Genomic DNA, 15,620 nt, shown 5'->3' with positions numbered 1-15,620 from the left:
TTTGGAATAGGTGTGGTGTGGTGCTGAGAAGAATGTATATTCTGTTGATTTGGGGTGGAGAGTTCTGTAGATGTCTATTAGGTCTGCTTGGTGCAGACCTGAGTTCAATTCCTGGGTATCCTTGTTGACTTTCTGTCTCATTGATCTGTCTAATGTTGACAGTGGGGTGTTAAAGTCTCCCATTATTAATGTGTGGGAGTCTAAGTCTCTTTGTAGGTCACTCAGGACTTGCTTTATGAATCTGAGTGCTCCTGTATTGGGTGCATATATATTTAGGATAGTTAGCTCTTTTTGTTGAATTGATCCCTTTACCATTATGTAATGGCCTTCTTTGTCTCTTTTGATCTTTGTTGGTTTAAATTCTGTTTTATCAGAGACTAGGATTGCAACCCCTGCCTTTTTTTGTTTTCCATTTGCTTGGTAGATCTTCCTCCATCCTTTTATTTTGAGCCTATGTGTGTCTCTGCACGTGAGATGGGTTTCCTGAATACAGCACACTGATGGGTCTTGAGTCTTTATCCAATTTGCCAGTCTGTGTCTTTTAATTGGAGCATTTAGTCCATTTACATTTAAAGTTAATATTGTTATGTGTGAATTTGATCCTGTCATTGTGATGTTAGCTGGTTATTTTGCTCGTTAGTTGATGCAGTCTCTTCCTAGTCTCGATGGTCTTTACATTTTGGCATGATTTTGCAGCGGCTGATACCGGTTGTGCCTTTCCATGTTTAGTGCTTCCTTCAGGAGCTCTTTTAGGGCAGGCCCGGTGGTGACAAAATCTCTCAGCATTTGCTTGTCTGTAAAGTATTTTATTTCTCCTTCACTTACGAAGCTTAGTTTGGCTGGATATGAAATTCTGGGTTGAAAATTCTTTTCTTTAAGAATGTTGAATATTGGCCCCCACTCTCTTCTGGCTTGTAGAGTTTCTGCTGAGAGATCCGCTGTTAGTCTGATGGGCCTCCCTTTGAGGGTAACCCGACCTTTGTCTCTGGCTGCCCTTAACATTTTTTCCTTCATTTCAACTTTGGTGAATCTAACAATTATGTGTCTTGGAGTTGCTCTTCTCGAGGAGTATCTTTGTGGCGTTCTCTGTATTTCCTGAATCTGAATGTTGGCCTGCCTTGCGATTGGGGAAGTTCTCCTGGATTATATCCTGCAGAGTGTTTTCCAACTTGGTTCCATTCTCCCCGTCACTTTCAGGTACACCAATCAGATGTAGATTTGGTCTTTTCACATAGTCCCATATTTCTTGGAGGCTTTGCTCGTTTCTTTTTATTCTTTTTTCTCTAAACTTCCCTTCTTGCTTCATTTCATTCATTACGTCTTCCATTGCTGATACCCTTTCTTCCATTTGATTGCATCGGCTCCTGAGGCTTTTGCATTCTTCACGTAGTTCTCGAGCCTTGGTCTTCAGCTCCATCAGCTCCTTTAAGCACTTCTCTGTATTGGTTATTCTAGTTATACATTCTTCTAAATTTTTTTCAAAGTTTTCAACTTCTTTGCCTTTGGTTTGAATATCCTCCCATAGCTCGGAGTAATATGATCGTCTGAAGCCTTCTTCTCTCAGCTGGTCAAAGTCATTCTCTGTCCAGCTTTGTTCCGTTGCTGGTGAGGAACTGCGTTCCTTTGGAAGAGGAGAGGTGCTCTGCTTTTTAGAGTTTCCAGTGTTTCTGCTCTGTTTTTTCCCCATCTTTGTGGTTTTATCTACTTTTGGTCTTTGATGATGGTGATGTACAGATGGGTTTTTGGTGTGGATGTCCTTTCTGTTTGTTAGTTTTCCTTCTGACAGACAGGACCCTCAGCTGCAGGTCTGTTGGAGTACCTGGCCGTGTGAGGTGTCAGTCTGCCCCTGCTGGGGGGTGCCTCCCAGTTGGGCTGCTCAGGGGTGAGGGGTCAGGGACCCACTTGAGGAGGCAGTCAGCTCGTTCTCAGATCTCCAGCTGCGTGCTGGGAGAACCACTGCTCTCTTCAAAGCTGTCAGACAGGTATATTTAAGTCTGCAGAGGTTACTGCTGTATTTTGTTTGTCTATGCCCTGCCCCCAGAGGTGGAGCCTACAGAGGCATGCAGGCCTCCTTGAGCTGTGGTGGGCTCCACCCAGTTCCACTTTCCGGCTGCTTTGTTTACCTAAGCGAGCCTGGGCAATGGCGGGCGCCCCTCCCCCAGCCTCGCTGCCACCTTGCAGTTTGATCTCAGACTGCTGTGCTAGCGATCAGCGAGACTCCGTGGGCGTAGGATCCTCTGAGCCAGGTGCCGGATATAATCTCCTGGTGCACCGTTTTTTAAGCCCATCGGAAAAGCGCAGTATTCGGGTGGGAGTGACCCGATTTTCCAGGTGCTGTCTGTCACCCCTTTCTTTGACTAGGAAAGGGAACTCCCTGACCCCTTACGCTTCCCGAGTGAGGCAATGCCTCGCCCTTCTTCGGCTCGCGCACGGTGCGTGCACCCACTGACCTGCGCCCACTGTCTGTCACTCCCTAGTGAGATGAACCCGGTACCTCAGATGGAAATGCAGAAATCACCCGTCTTCTGTGTCGCTCACGCTGGGAGCTGTAGACCAGAGCTGTTCCTATTCGGCCATCTTGGCTCCTCCCCCCTTTCTATAGTGAAATTTAATCTGCGATTTCCTTAAGTTTTTTTTTTTTTTTGGTCTAGATATGTCCAAAGTTGAGAGTGGGATTTTGAAGTTCCCAGCTATTATTATATTGGGATCTAATACTATTTGCTTTATATATCTGAGTGTTCCTGTCTTGAGTGCATGTAGATTTACAGTTGTTACATCGTCTTGTTGAATGGGTCCCTTTATCCTTATATAATGGCCTTCTTTGTCTCTTTTTGCAGTTTTTAACTTGTAGTCTGTTTTTGGCTTCCATTTGTATGGAATATCTTTTTCCGTCCATTTACTTTCATTCTGTGTGTGTCTCTGTATGTGAAGTGAGTTTCTCGTAGGTAGCATATAGTTGAGTCCTATTTTTTTATCCATTCAGCTAATCTATATCTTTTCGTTGGGGAATTTAACCATTTACATTTCCGGTTATTATTGGTAAATAAGGGCTTACTCTTGTCATTTTTTAAAATTATTTTCTGATAATTTCATGTATACATTGTTCCTTTCTTATGGTTTATCTTTGGTGGTTTTCTATCATGATAAGGTTTGATTACTTTATCTCATTTATGTATCTTCTCTATCAGTGAGCTTTATACTTTTGTAGTTTTATGATAGTAGATAATGTTTTGCTTCCAAATGTGGGACACCCTTAAGCATTTCTTTAAAGTCTATCTAGTGGTGATGAATTTTCTCAGTTTTTGTTTGTCTGGAAGGGACTATTTTTCCTTCATTTCTGAGGGATAGCTTTGCTGGGTATGTTTTTAGTTTAGTTTTTTTTTTTTCTTTCAGCAACTTGAATATATCATTCTATTCTTTTCTTGCCAATAAGGTTTCTGCTAAGATATATGCTGTTATTCTGATGGAGATTCCTTTGTATGAGACTTGACATTTTTCTCTATTTTTAGAAATATTTGTTTTTAGAAAATTTGTTGACTTTTGACAGTGTGACTATAATGTGCCTCAGAAAGGACCTTTTGAGGTTGAATCTATTTGGGGACTTTTGAGCTTCCTGGATCTAGATGTCTATATTCTTCCAAGACTTAGAAAGTTTTTAGCTATTATTTCATTAAATAGGTTTTCTGTGCCTTTTCCCATCTCTTTTCCTCCTGGACTTTCCTTATTCCTTTTTATTTTCTGATTGGATCTTTTAAATAAGCCTTTCTTCAAGTTCAGAAGTTTTTTCTGCTTCATCTAATCTATTATTGATACTTTCCATTGTATAGTTTATTCACTGAATTTTTTCAGCTTCAACATTTCTGTTTGGTTCTTTTTTATGACACCTATCTTGTTGACTTTATCATTCATATCATAAATAGTTTTTCTAATTTTATTGAATTGTCTATCTGTATTTTTTTGTATCTTGCTGAATTTACTTAAGATCATTATAATGAATTCCTTTTTAGGCATTTCATAGATTTTCTTTTCTTGATTGTTTGTTACTGGAGAATTATGGTATTTCTTTGTGTTACATTTCTTGCTTTTTCATGTTTCTTGTGTTCCTACATTGTTACTTATGCATCTGGTGGAATAAGTACCTCCTTCAGTTTTATGGAGTAGCTTTTGTAGGGAAAGATTTTTTCTTACAGATGTGATACATGGTGTCTGGCTTTGGATTTGGTTCTAGGTAGGCACAGTAGTGTAGTCACAATATTTTTTTTTTTTGGCTGTCGTCAACATCTGTGAGTGCTTCAGTTGCCTAGACTATGTGGGTCTGTGGAAGCAGTGATATGGCTTTTGTTTTGCTGGGGGCAGTATCATCAGTGACAGTAGTCACCTAACAGTCCTGTTCCCAGTTTCTGAGTGGTGTGTGTATGCCATTCAGCTCCACTGATGAAAGGGGCACAGTCACTGGTAGTGTCAGGCTCCTGGCAGCCTGTTTTTGGGTCCTGTGGTGAGGGTGCACATGTGATGCTTAGCAGTTTCACTGCTCAAGGGGGCAGGGCAACATTATCTACATGTTGATCTTGTTTACTATACGAGGTGCCACAGCACCCACCACATGCTACAGGCTGCTTAAGGAGGTGATAAAATAATGCTAATTAGACCTGCAAAAAAGTTTAGACATCACTAGAATGTAGGTACCATGAAAGCCAAGATTTTGGTACATTTTTCACTATTGCATCTAAATGCCTAGAATAGTATCTTGTTGATTATTTATTGAATAAATCAGTACTTTAAAGTTTACATTGAACCTAACTGCTTTTTTGTTTACCTAGTTTTAGCCTGTTAATTTGGAGCTGCATTCCCCAGAAACATTGTTTCAAATTCTCTGAATTTTGAGAACCCAAATCCTAGTTTCACCTTTTTATCTCTCCTTCAGTTTTTCTCTCCTTTCACTTTACTGAGGTCAGAGCCATTTGTTGGACCGTATTGTCTTTTCACTTAACGGAATTTATAAGGCTTTAGCCACTCTCCTTGCCACTTTACTTGGCAGAGAAAATGTCCTTATCTCCAATGCTAATACTTTGTCTTTATTGTAAGTATTAGAAATTATATTGTTCTCTTCATATCATCACCTCCTTCCTTTCCTTCTGGAACCTGTCATCCATCTCTTTATACCATAGTCACTCCCTTTCCAACAAGTGTAGAGCTGATTCACAAAACAGTAAGTTCTGTTCTGGAACTTAAAATGTATTTTGTCTTTCCTTCCTTCTAGTTAAAAATCTCTGAAAAGGTTTCCCGTCTACTTATGACTATTCCTATTTCCTTGTTAGCTACTCACTGTTTAGCACGTCAAGTTTTGGACTGAACACAACACATGAATTCTTGAACTGTTATGACTGTTTCTCCTGCATTCTTAAGGCTTTTCCATTTCTTCATTTATTACTCTAACAAACATTTGAGCACCTCTTATTATCAGGCATGTTTCAAGGTGGTAGAGATACTGCAGTGAATAAAATAAACAAAAATCGTTGGCCTTGTGGATGTTACATCCTAAAGGAGGAAACACATATTAAATGTTGTAGATGTGTGTTGTGTGTGTATTTACTATAATAGTAAGTATAAGAAGAAAAATAAAACAGAAGGAGGATAGGCAGTTTTACAGTGGAGGGGTCTGCTATTTTAGATCACGTTGAGAGAGTTTTCATTGGTGAGATGGTTTTCAAGTAAAGGTCTGGAGGAGGCGAGAGAGAGTGAGTCATATAGGTATCTGGGGGATGAACATTCTAAGTAGAGAGAAGAGTAAAGGCAAAATTCCCAAGGTGGGTGTGTGCCTGATGTTTCTGAAGACCAGTGAGGAGGATAGTCCTCATCTTTCTTGAGCTCACAGTGGCATTTGGCATTCTTGACTCCTATCTGCCTTTTGAAGTGTTCTTTGTTTCTTTGGAGGTCTCTGGTACTCTATAGAGACTAACCTGGTCTGGTTTTGACCTCCTCTATCTCTTTCACTGGTTTCTTCTTTTCACTGTTTTTGCCTCTTAATCTTTTTTTTCCATAGGGATCTTTTGTTGTTTCCTCTTTTTTTCCTGAGCACATTGTATATTGCCAAACTACATTCTTAAATTTTGCCTCTGTTTATCAGACATCTCAACTTGTGTATCACAAGGGACCAAAAATTTCACATTTGACAACTAAATAGTTTGTTGCCCTACCTGCCTCCTACCCAGAGCCCTAATTCTCACCTCCCTTTCTATTTTCCATGTCCATTTTTTTTGGCTTACCTACTCAAATTGTTGTCTAATTTAGAGAACTCAGTTATCTGTGACCATATTATTCCTCACCCACCACTTCTAACTGGTCATCTTATTAAACTCTTTATCTTCTGTGCTCCAATCTTCATCAGCCATATCCCTGCCATAGTAAACATATTTCAAACTTCTGTGTCTTTGTGCATACTATGGCTTTGTGTCTAGAATACTCTTAACACTCTTCGAATTAAGCTCAAATGTTATCTTCTATGCAAAGAAGGTTTCTCCACATCCCCACTCGTGTTAATTATGTCTTCCATTGTGTACATATCTCTTGTAAGCCCGCTTCAGTGATATTAATATAATGATGAGTATGTTATTTGACATAACAAGATGTATTAAATTCTAACACATCAAACAATGCCATGTGCTTACTCAGAAATCCCCTTTGACACCTGTGGGAACAAATTTAAAAATATTGTTTGCTTGCAATCAGTTTGCTGACTTAATAGGTTCTAAACATTTTCTCAACCTTTCATATGCTAAATCTTTTTTAGAGGTTAGTGAAATACTCCTTTATACTAATTTGAACTTAGATCAAAACATGGAATGAGGTGAAAAAATGACATTATAATTATGATGTTCTTGCCTTCTTGAAGATCAGGTTCTTATAAAACATTGTCATGTGAACCTAAAGTTCCCTAAGGTGGTTTTGCCTTGATGTCCTGATCGTTTTCTGACTCACACTCGAGCTTTCCTTTTATAAGGGCTAGTGAGCATAACAGGTGACAGAGACTGTAGGATGGGCATTCTTTTTACAGTTACGTGAGTGAGCATGTTTGGAAGGCAGGGTGAGTTGGCTCATGGGCCTAAAGCTTTTTAGAATCTGGAAATAGTATGAAGTGGAATGCCAACATACTCTTTGATATAGCAGCTCAGTTTTTCCTCATACAGAGTATGCATTAATGTGAGTTTGCTTTACCAGTAACTTAACTATGAGCAGGCAAAATGGACTTCTGCAAGTGTTTGTCTTCAAGAATGCCCAGTGCTATCCATGGTTTGAATTAACATTATGTATCAGGACTTCCTGTTTTACCAGGAAGGGGTCACAAGTGGGCTCTTTCTCTGAACTGAAGTACCATGTTACTGTCTTTTCCTCATCTTCTTGAATAATGTTTCATATTGTGCCAGCTTTATGGGTTAACACAATGCTGAAATGATGAGGTCTGTTGAGGTGTTATTATCTCAAGTACCAAGAATTTGAAATACTCTCCTTTATCTCTGTAATAATAAAGGCTAAATTTAAATACTCATAAGGTTTACTATGGTCTCTTTACGTCTCTCTCCATATTTACCTCTCACTCTTGTCATTTTCATACCCTAACCTCCAGTCATATTAAGCTCCCTTAGGAGCTGACATCTCACTAAACACACACACACATGCATGAGCATCACATAGTCACTTTTTCTGTCCCTTTTAAAGAGTGTACTTCCTCTAGGAAGCATCCCCCAAGTTACCTTCTGTGCTCTCACTTCTACCAAGTCTGGACTAGTTGCTCGTGCTCTGGGTTCCCATGTGTGCAGTACTTCTCCCCTCATGACATTTACCATATAGCTTTTTAAAGGTCATGCTTACTGTGCTCTTCAGTAGATTGTGAACTGCCCAAAGGAACAGAAGCCATTAGTCTTATTCACAAATGTATCCCTGGTGTCTACACAGAATCTGTTTTATAATAGCTTATCAGTCTGTTTCATTATTTAAATACTGATGCTTATTATTGTCTATTTTGTTTTCAAAGATTCGCCAAAGTGAGGACAAAAGGAACCATGCTGAGAAGCCAGTCACTCTTCCAGTGCAGGAAGATCCCAAAAAGGCATATGATCTTTCCAGTTCCACTTCAGATACCAAAATAGGAGAAATTGACAGACAGCCAAAAGAAAGCTTTTTTCAGTTTCTTGGTAACTTATTCAATATCTCGGGAAAATCATCTCTAGGTGAAGCTAAGCAGTCTTCTTTCAAAGATGACCAGGATAAAACTGAGAAAGATTTACAAAATCCCAGTGACCATCATGAAGACGGGATCAAAAGGGAGAGAGAGATTTTCAGTTGCTCCCTAAGAACCCAGACACATCCAACAGAAGAACAAGACTCCAACTCATCCGAACTCTCAGATGCTTTTTCTTTGGATACAACACAAGACAGTGAACAAGAAACCACTAATTTGCTAAAGTAAGTTTAAAATTTCATTGAACCAAAAAAATTGAGCTTTTTGGACCTAGCTTTTGAGCTTTAGCTTTAATCCTAGTAATTGGTGGGATTGGAAAAGATATTCTGTTAGTGCCCCTACTACTGGGTAAAAAAATTGTATGATTCTCTGTACCATACAAGTAATCAATCATGGTACAGAGAACCATACAGGTAATCTAGGGCCTGCTAAATTTGTCTTAGTAAAAGATTTGTTTTTTTCCTGCATGGTAATGTTTTCTGTTGCTTGAATTCTTCCTGTGTCAGGACAGGCAATGTATTCAATATGTGCATTTTCAGGGAAAATGGTCCTCAGGTTTATATTCTTATTCTGTCAATATCTTTGTTCTGTAAACTTTAATTAAAGCAGTTAAGCAATTAAATGGACTCTATTCATGAAACTAGCTTTATGAACCTTTACACAGCTCCAAGAAACTAAAATATTGCTTGAATTGCAGGAGCATTTTACCACCACTTTCTTCATTGTTTGATTAACAAACACACATCTACTTGTTTTTCCTTTTACTCTCAAATGAGGTAGAAGGAATATTTTTTAATTAAGGAATGTTTATAACATTGTTGAGTCCATTCGATATTTTGTGTGACATAAAAGTATTCATTTGTAACTAGTAAGGTTCTGTTTTATTGATTTTACTTTTACCTCTGCTGGAGAATTTATTATTTGAAGAAGCCATCAAAAATATTATAGTCAGATATAAGCACTACCTTATAGTTATACAGTTCTTTATAGTTTCCAGGAAGTTCTTTATAGTTTCCAGGTGTCTTCACATAGGTGCTTTCAGTTAATTCCTCATAGTAAACGTAAGATTTAGGCACAGACCTCTCTTACAGCTCTGTGAAAATTAAATTAGAGTTTGTCCATCAAGAATGATGTTGTGGGGCTTGTTCTACCTGATGTTAAAATATATTGATCCAGCTGTGGTATTTGAAACAGTGTCATACTGATGTAATATTTGCTAGACATTTAAATCGAACAGAGTAGGCAGCCTAGAAATATACTCTTATATGTAACTTGAACCCTAGAATATGATGGCATTATGTGTTCCTCATCTTTGTACTAAAGTAAATTAAGATAGAGTAACAAATGTTAAAAACAATAAAAAAGTTCAAAGCAGCATTTGTACATTTTTATTTTGGTGAGAAATGACTTTCTAAGCATAATAGCAATGGAAGGTATCAATAAAAGGATCAATAGATTAAAATTTATTCCCAATTTGTCCTTGCGACAGTTTACTGTTGTGAGGTGGGGGAAGGGTAGCATTAGGGGATATACCTAATGCTAAATGACGAGGTAATGGGTGCAGCACACCAGCATGGCACATGTATACATGTGTAACTAACCTGCACATAGTGCACATGAACCCTAAAACTTAAAGTATAATAATAATAATAAAAAAATTATTCCCAATTTTCAAATTCTTTTATGTCAAATAACATAAGCAATAATAAATTTAAATGGAAAATGAGAAAATTATACACAAAAATGACAGAGAATTCTTTGATATGCAATTTAGACACCAACTCACCAATAGAAAAGGCAAACAATGTAAACAAATCTTTCAAATGAAAGAAGTCTAATCTGTTAATAAGTGAAAAAAAGTTTATTTTCATTATCAAGGAAATGCAAACTAAAATGAGAGTTTTTTCCCCTATTAAATTGATAACAATCATAATAAATGATAATACCCTGAGTGAGTCAGAGTTGATAACGCTGACACTCACATACCCTGCTAGGAATGGAGTACAAATTGGTAGCATTTTTTAGAAATTCAATTGGCAATATATATCAAGAGCCTTAAGTTTGTAGGTTATTTCTGATAATGTACAAAGGTGTTCATTCAAACATTATAGGAACATATATTTGGAAACCAATGTCCAACAGCAGAAAAGTGGCTCAATTGTGCTGCATCCATAATATGGGATTACGATTGTCTAAAGCAGTACTATTCAAAGTGTGGTCCTTGGAGCAGCAGCGGCAGCATCACCTGGGACCTCATTAGAAATGCACATTATCTGATCAGATCCACTGAAGCAGAATCTCTGCAGGAGTGGGGCCCAGCAATATTCTAACAACCTCTTTAGATGATTGTTTTGCTTGCTCGCATTTGACATCTAGCATTTTTTTTTTAAATTTATTATTATTATACTTTAGGTTTTAGGGTACATGTGTGCAATGTGCAGGTTAGTTACATATGTATACATGTGCCATGCTGGTGCACTGCACCCACTAACTCGTCATCTAGCATTAGGTATATCTCCCAATGCCATCCCTCCCCCCTCCCCCCATCCCACAACAGTCCCCAGAGTGTGATGATCCCCTTCCTGTGTCCATGTGTTCTCATTGTTCACTTCCCACCTATGAGTGAGAATATGCAGTGTTTGGTTTTTTGTTCTTGCGATCTCACACCAGTTAGAATGGCAATCATTAAAAAGTCAGGAAACAACAGGTGCTGGAGAGGATGTGGAGAAATAGGAACACTTTTACACTGTTGGTGGGACTGTAAACTAGTTCAACCCTTGTGGAAGTCAGTGTGGCGATTCCTCAGGGATCTAGAACTAGAAATTCCATTTGACCCAGCCATCCCATTACTGGGTATATACCCAAAGGACTATAAATCATGCTGCTATAAAGACACATGCACACGGATGTTTATTGCGGCATTATTCACAATAGCAAAGACTTGGAACCAAGCCAAATGTCCAACAGTGGTAGACTGGATTAAGAAAATGTGGCACATATACACCATGGAATACTATGCAGCCATAAAAAATGATGAGTTCATGTCCTTTGTAGGGACATGGATGAAATTGGAAATCATCATTCTCAGTAAACTATCGCAAGAACAAAAAACCAGACATCTAGCATTTTAAAGTAATTTAAAATGGTGATAATTTTGAGGTTGTTATAGGAATTGGGTAGAATAGGAAGTTTGTACTTTTTCTCCTTTGATTTTGATTAGTTAGGTCAGATTTTTTTTCTTTGGTATTAGTTGATTAAAAAGAGAGAGGATACTTTTCCTCTTATTTATTGTTACTAAATAATAACTTGTTAGCAGAATAATTCCTTGTAAATAGAATAATTGCTTAAGGCAATTCTCCAAAATCTCAACAAAGAATGGTGGTTCTTGATTTAGGAGGAAAGGAAAAAACCACCTGACTGCCAGTTTGACTGAGATGCCGGCTTCCTTCAGGCCTAGCTTTGAAAATCCCACAGTTTACCAGGCTTAGAATTACAGTTTCAGCAACTTCCTCCTGACAGCTGTCAATATGCCTAAGAATTATAATTTAGGCCGGGTGCAGTGACTCATACCTCTAATCTCAGCACTTTGGGAGGCCGAGGCAGGCGGATCACCTGAGGTCGAGAGTTCGAGACTAGCCTAACCAACATGGAGAAACCCCGTCTCTACTAAAAATACAAAATTTGCCTGGTGTGGTGGTGCATGCCTGTGATCTCAGCTACTTTGGAGGCTGAGGCAGGAGAATCGCTTGAACCCGGGAGGCGGAGGTTTGCACGCCATTCTCCTGCCTCAGCCTCCTGAGCAGCTGGGACCACAGGCGCCCGCCACCATGCCTGGCTAAGTTTTTGTATTTTTAGTAGAGACAGGGTTTCATTATGCTAGCCAGGGTGGTCTCAATCTCCTGACTTCGGGATCCGCCTGCCTCGGCCTCCCAAAGTGCTGGGATTACAGGCGTGAGCCACCGCGCCCGGCCCATATGTATAGAGAATTCTTTACTCTTAATGATAATTTTGAGAATCTGTATTTTATTTTAAAGTTATTTTGGCTCTGTGATATGAATTATTAAAAGCAATGGTATATTTAAGTTTTTTTTTCATGATCATGAGAATATCTCAAATATAAAATGTTATTTAAAATAAAGAGCTTACAGGGAGAGAATGATTAATGGATATAAAATTACAGCTGGGTCTACATAGGAGGAATAAGTTCTCATGTTCTGTAGTACTGTAGGATGACTAGAGTTAACAATAATTGATCATGTCTTATCAAACAGCTAGCAGAGGGGACTCTAGATGTTCACAACACAAAATGATAAATGCTTGTGATGGATATGCTAATTTCTCTGAATTGATCATTACACATTGTATACCTGTATCAAAATATCACTCTGTATGCCATAAATATGTACAATTATTACATATCAATTAATAAAAGAGCTTATACTTTTGAAATTACTAGGAGATTTCAGTGTCACATATAAACATTTCAATTTTTTTATATAAGGAGGAATGAATTAACTTAAATTTTTTCATTGCCTTTCTCATGGACGAATGCTCCTACTTAAAAAAAATGAATCAAGGTTTATTAAAAAGGGTTAATAGCTTAAACAAGGTAATAAAATATCCTATACTGTATAACAGATGCCCATTACTATACTATCAAGCATAATTTTCATTATTACCATTAATATAGCTTTCAGACTTTAGACAAGTTATTACAAATTGATTATCCCTTATCTAAAATGCTTGGGACCAGAAGCATTTTAGATTTTTGTCATTTTTTCAGATTTTAGATTTTTTGGGGTGATGTTTGCATAGACATAATGAGAAATCTTGGGGATGGGACCTAAGTCTAAACAAAAAATTCATTTTTGTTTCATTTACATCTTATACACATAGCCTGAATTATTGTAGGAAACTACAATAATTTAAATGATTTGGGGGCATGAAATAAAGTTTGTGTACATTGAACCACCAGAAAGCAAAGGTGCTTGTTGATTTGAGTTATAGATTCTAGATAAGAGACCTTTATCAGATGCATATTTTGCAAATGTTTTCTCCCATTCTGTAGGTTGTCTGTTTACTCTGTTGTTAGTTTCTTTTGCTGTACAGAAGCTCTTTAATTAGGTTACTACTTGTCAATTTTTTTGTTGTTGCAGTTGCTTTTGGAGTCTGTCATGAAGTCTTTGCCAAGGCCAGTGTCCAGAATGGTATTTCCTAGGTTTTATTCTAGGGTTTTTATAGTTTCAGGTTTTATATTTAAGTCTTTAGTCCATCTCGAGTTGATTTTTGTATATGGTGAAAGGTAGGGGTCCAGTTTCAATCTTCTGCATATGGCTAGCCCAGTTATCCAAAGGACATAAACAGACACTTCTCAAAAGAAGACACACTTGGCCAAATGCTCCATATCACTAATTGTTAGAGAAACGCAAATCAAAACCACAGTAAGGTACCATCTCTCACCAGTTGGAATGGCTATTACCAAAACATCAAAAAACAACATGCTGGTGAGGTTTTGGAGAAAAGAAAACCCTTATACCCTGCTGGTTGGAGTGTAAATTAGTTCAGCCATTCTGGAAAGAAGTGTGGTCACTCCTCAAAGAACTTAAAACAGAATTACCATTTGCCCCAGCAATCCCATTATTGGGTATATAACCAAAGGAATATAAATCATTCTGCCATAAAGACACACGCATATGTCTGTTCATTGCAGCAATATTCACAATAGCAAAGACACGGAATCAACCTAGATGCCCATCAGTGGGGGACTGGATAAAGAAAATGTGGCACATAAACACCAGGGAATACTACACAGCAATTAAAAAGAATGAAATCAACAGTGTAAAAGTGTTCCTATTTCTCCACATCCTCTCCAGCACCTGTTGTTTCCTGACTTTTTAATGATCGCCATTCTAACTGGTGTGAGATGGTATCTCATTTTGGTTTTGATTTGCATTTCTCTGATGACCAGTGATGATGAGCATTTTTTCATGTGTCTTTTGGCTACATAAATGTCTTCTTTTGAGAAGTGTCTGTTCATATCCTTTGCCTACTTTTTGATGGGGTTGTTTTTTTCTTGTAAATTTGTTTGAGTTCATTGTAGATTCTGGATATTAGCCCTTTGTCAGGTGAGTAGATTGCAAAAATTTTCTCCCATTCTGTAGGGTGCCTGTTCACTCTGATGGTAGTTTCTTTCTGTTGGTGGGACTGTAAACTAGTTCAACCCTTGTGGAAGTCAGTGTGGCGATTCCTCGGGGATCTAGAACTAGAAATACCATTTGACCCAGCCATCCCATTACTGGGTATATACCCAAAGGATTATAAATCATGCTGCTATAAAGACACATGCACACGGATGTTTATTGCGGCACTATTCACGATAGCAAAGACTTGGAACCAACCCAAATGTCCAACAATGATAGACTGGATTAAGAAAATGTGGCACATATACACCATGGAATACTATGCAGCCATAAAAAATGATGAGTTCATGTCCTTTGTAGGGACATGGATGAAGCTGGAAACCATCATTCTCAGCAAACTATCACAAGGACAAAAAACCAAACACCGCATGTTCTCACTCATAGGTGGGAATTGAACAATGAGAACACATGGACACAGGAAGGGGAACATCACACACTGGGGTCTGTTGTGGGGTGGGGGTAGCGGGGAGGGATAGCATTAGGAGATATACCTAATGTTAACTGACGAGTTAATGGGTGCAGCACACCAACATGGCACATGTATACATATGTAACTAACCTGCACATAGTGCACATGTACCCTAAAACTTAAAGTATAATAAAAAAAGAATGAAATCATGTCCTTTGTAGCAACATGGATGGAGTGAGAGACCATTGTCATAATCAAATTAACCCCTTTATGCCTAGTGTTCCATTATTGGAACACTAAGCATGAGGGAGTTCTTTATATCCTACTGCTCAAGGTCATTGCCAAGGTCTGATTTTTCAAACTCAAAAAATTGCAAACTCCCGCATAAAATGCAAGAACAGAAAAAACAAATACTGCATGTTCTTACTTCTAAGTGGGAGCTAAACATTGGATACATGTGGACACAAAGAAGGGAGCAAGAGACACAAGGGCCTATTTGAGTGTGGGAGGAGGATGAGGATTGAAAAACTACCCACTGGGTATTATGCTGATTAGCTGGGTGACGAAATTATCTGCACATAAAACCCCTGTCACGTGCAATTTATCCATTTGACAAACCCTCACATGTACTCCTTGAACCTAAAATAAAAGTTGGAAAGAAGAAAAAATGATAAATTTTCTACTTGTGATATCATGTTGGTGCTCAAAAAGTTTTGGATTTTGGAGCATTTTGGATTTCAGATTTTCGGATTAGGAATGTTCAGCCTGTACT

At 38.2% G+C, this 15,620-nt stretch overlaps 1 protein-coding gene across 3 annotated transcripts in view; it reads left to right on the top strand.

The window, feature by feature from the left end:
* CRYBG3 (crystallin beta-gamma domain containing 3) overlaps positions 1 to 15,620 on the top strand; it is a 131,665-nt gene that overhangs the window by 41,157 nt on the left and 74,888 nt on the right. For all 3 annotated transcript variants that reach the window (XM_054480062.2, XM_054480063.2, XM_063661442.1), the window contains one exon: positions 8,033 to 8,463. In XM_054480062.2, coding sequence (XP_054336037.1) covers positions 8,033 to 8,463 — 431 coding nt within the window. The remainder of the gene's footprint in view (positions 1 to 8,032; positions 8,464 to 15,620) is intronic.

This window comes from Pongo pygmaeus, chromosome 2, assembly GCF_028885625.2.
Source record: "Pongo pygmaeus isolate AG05252 chromosome 2, NHGRI_mPonPyg2-v2.0_pri, whole genome shotgun sequence".
Taxonomy (NCBI): domain Eukaryota; kingdom Metazoa; phylum Chordata; class Mammalia; order Primates; family Hominidae; genus Pongo; species Pongo pygmaeus.
Note: the sequence above shows the minus strand (reverse complement) of the source record. Positions and strands in the feature narration are given on the sequence as shown.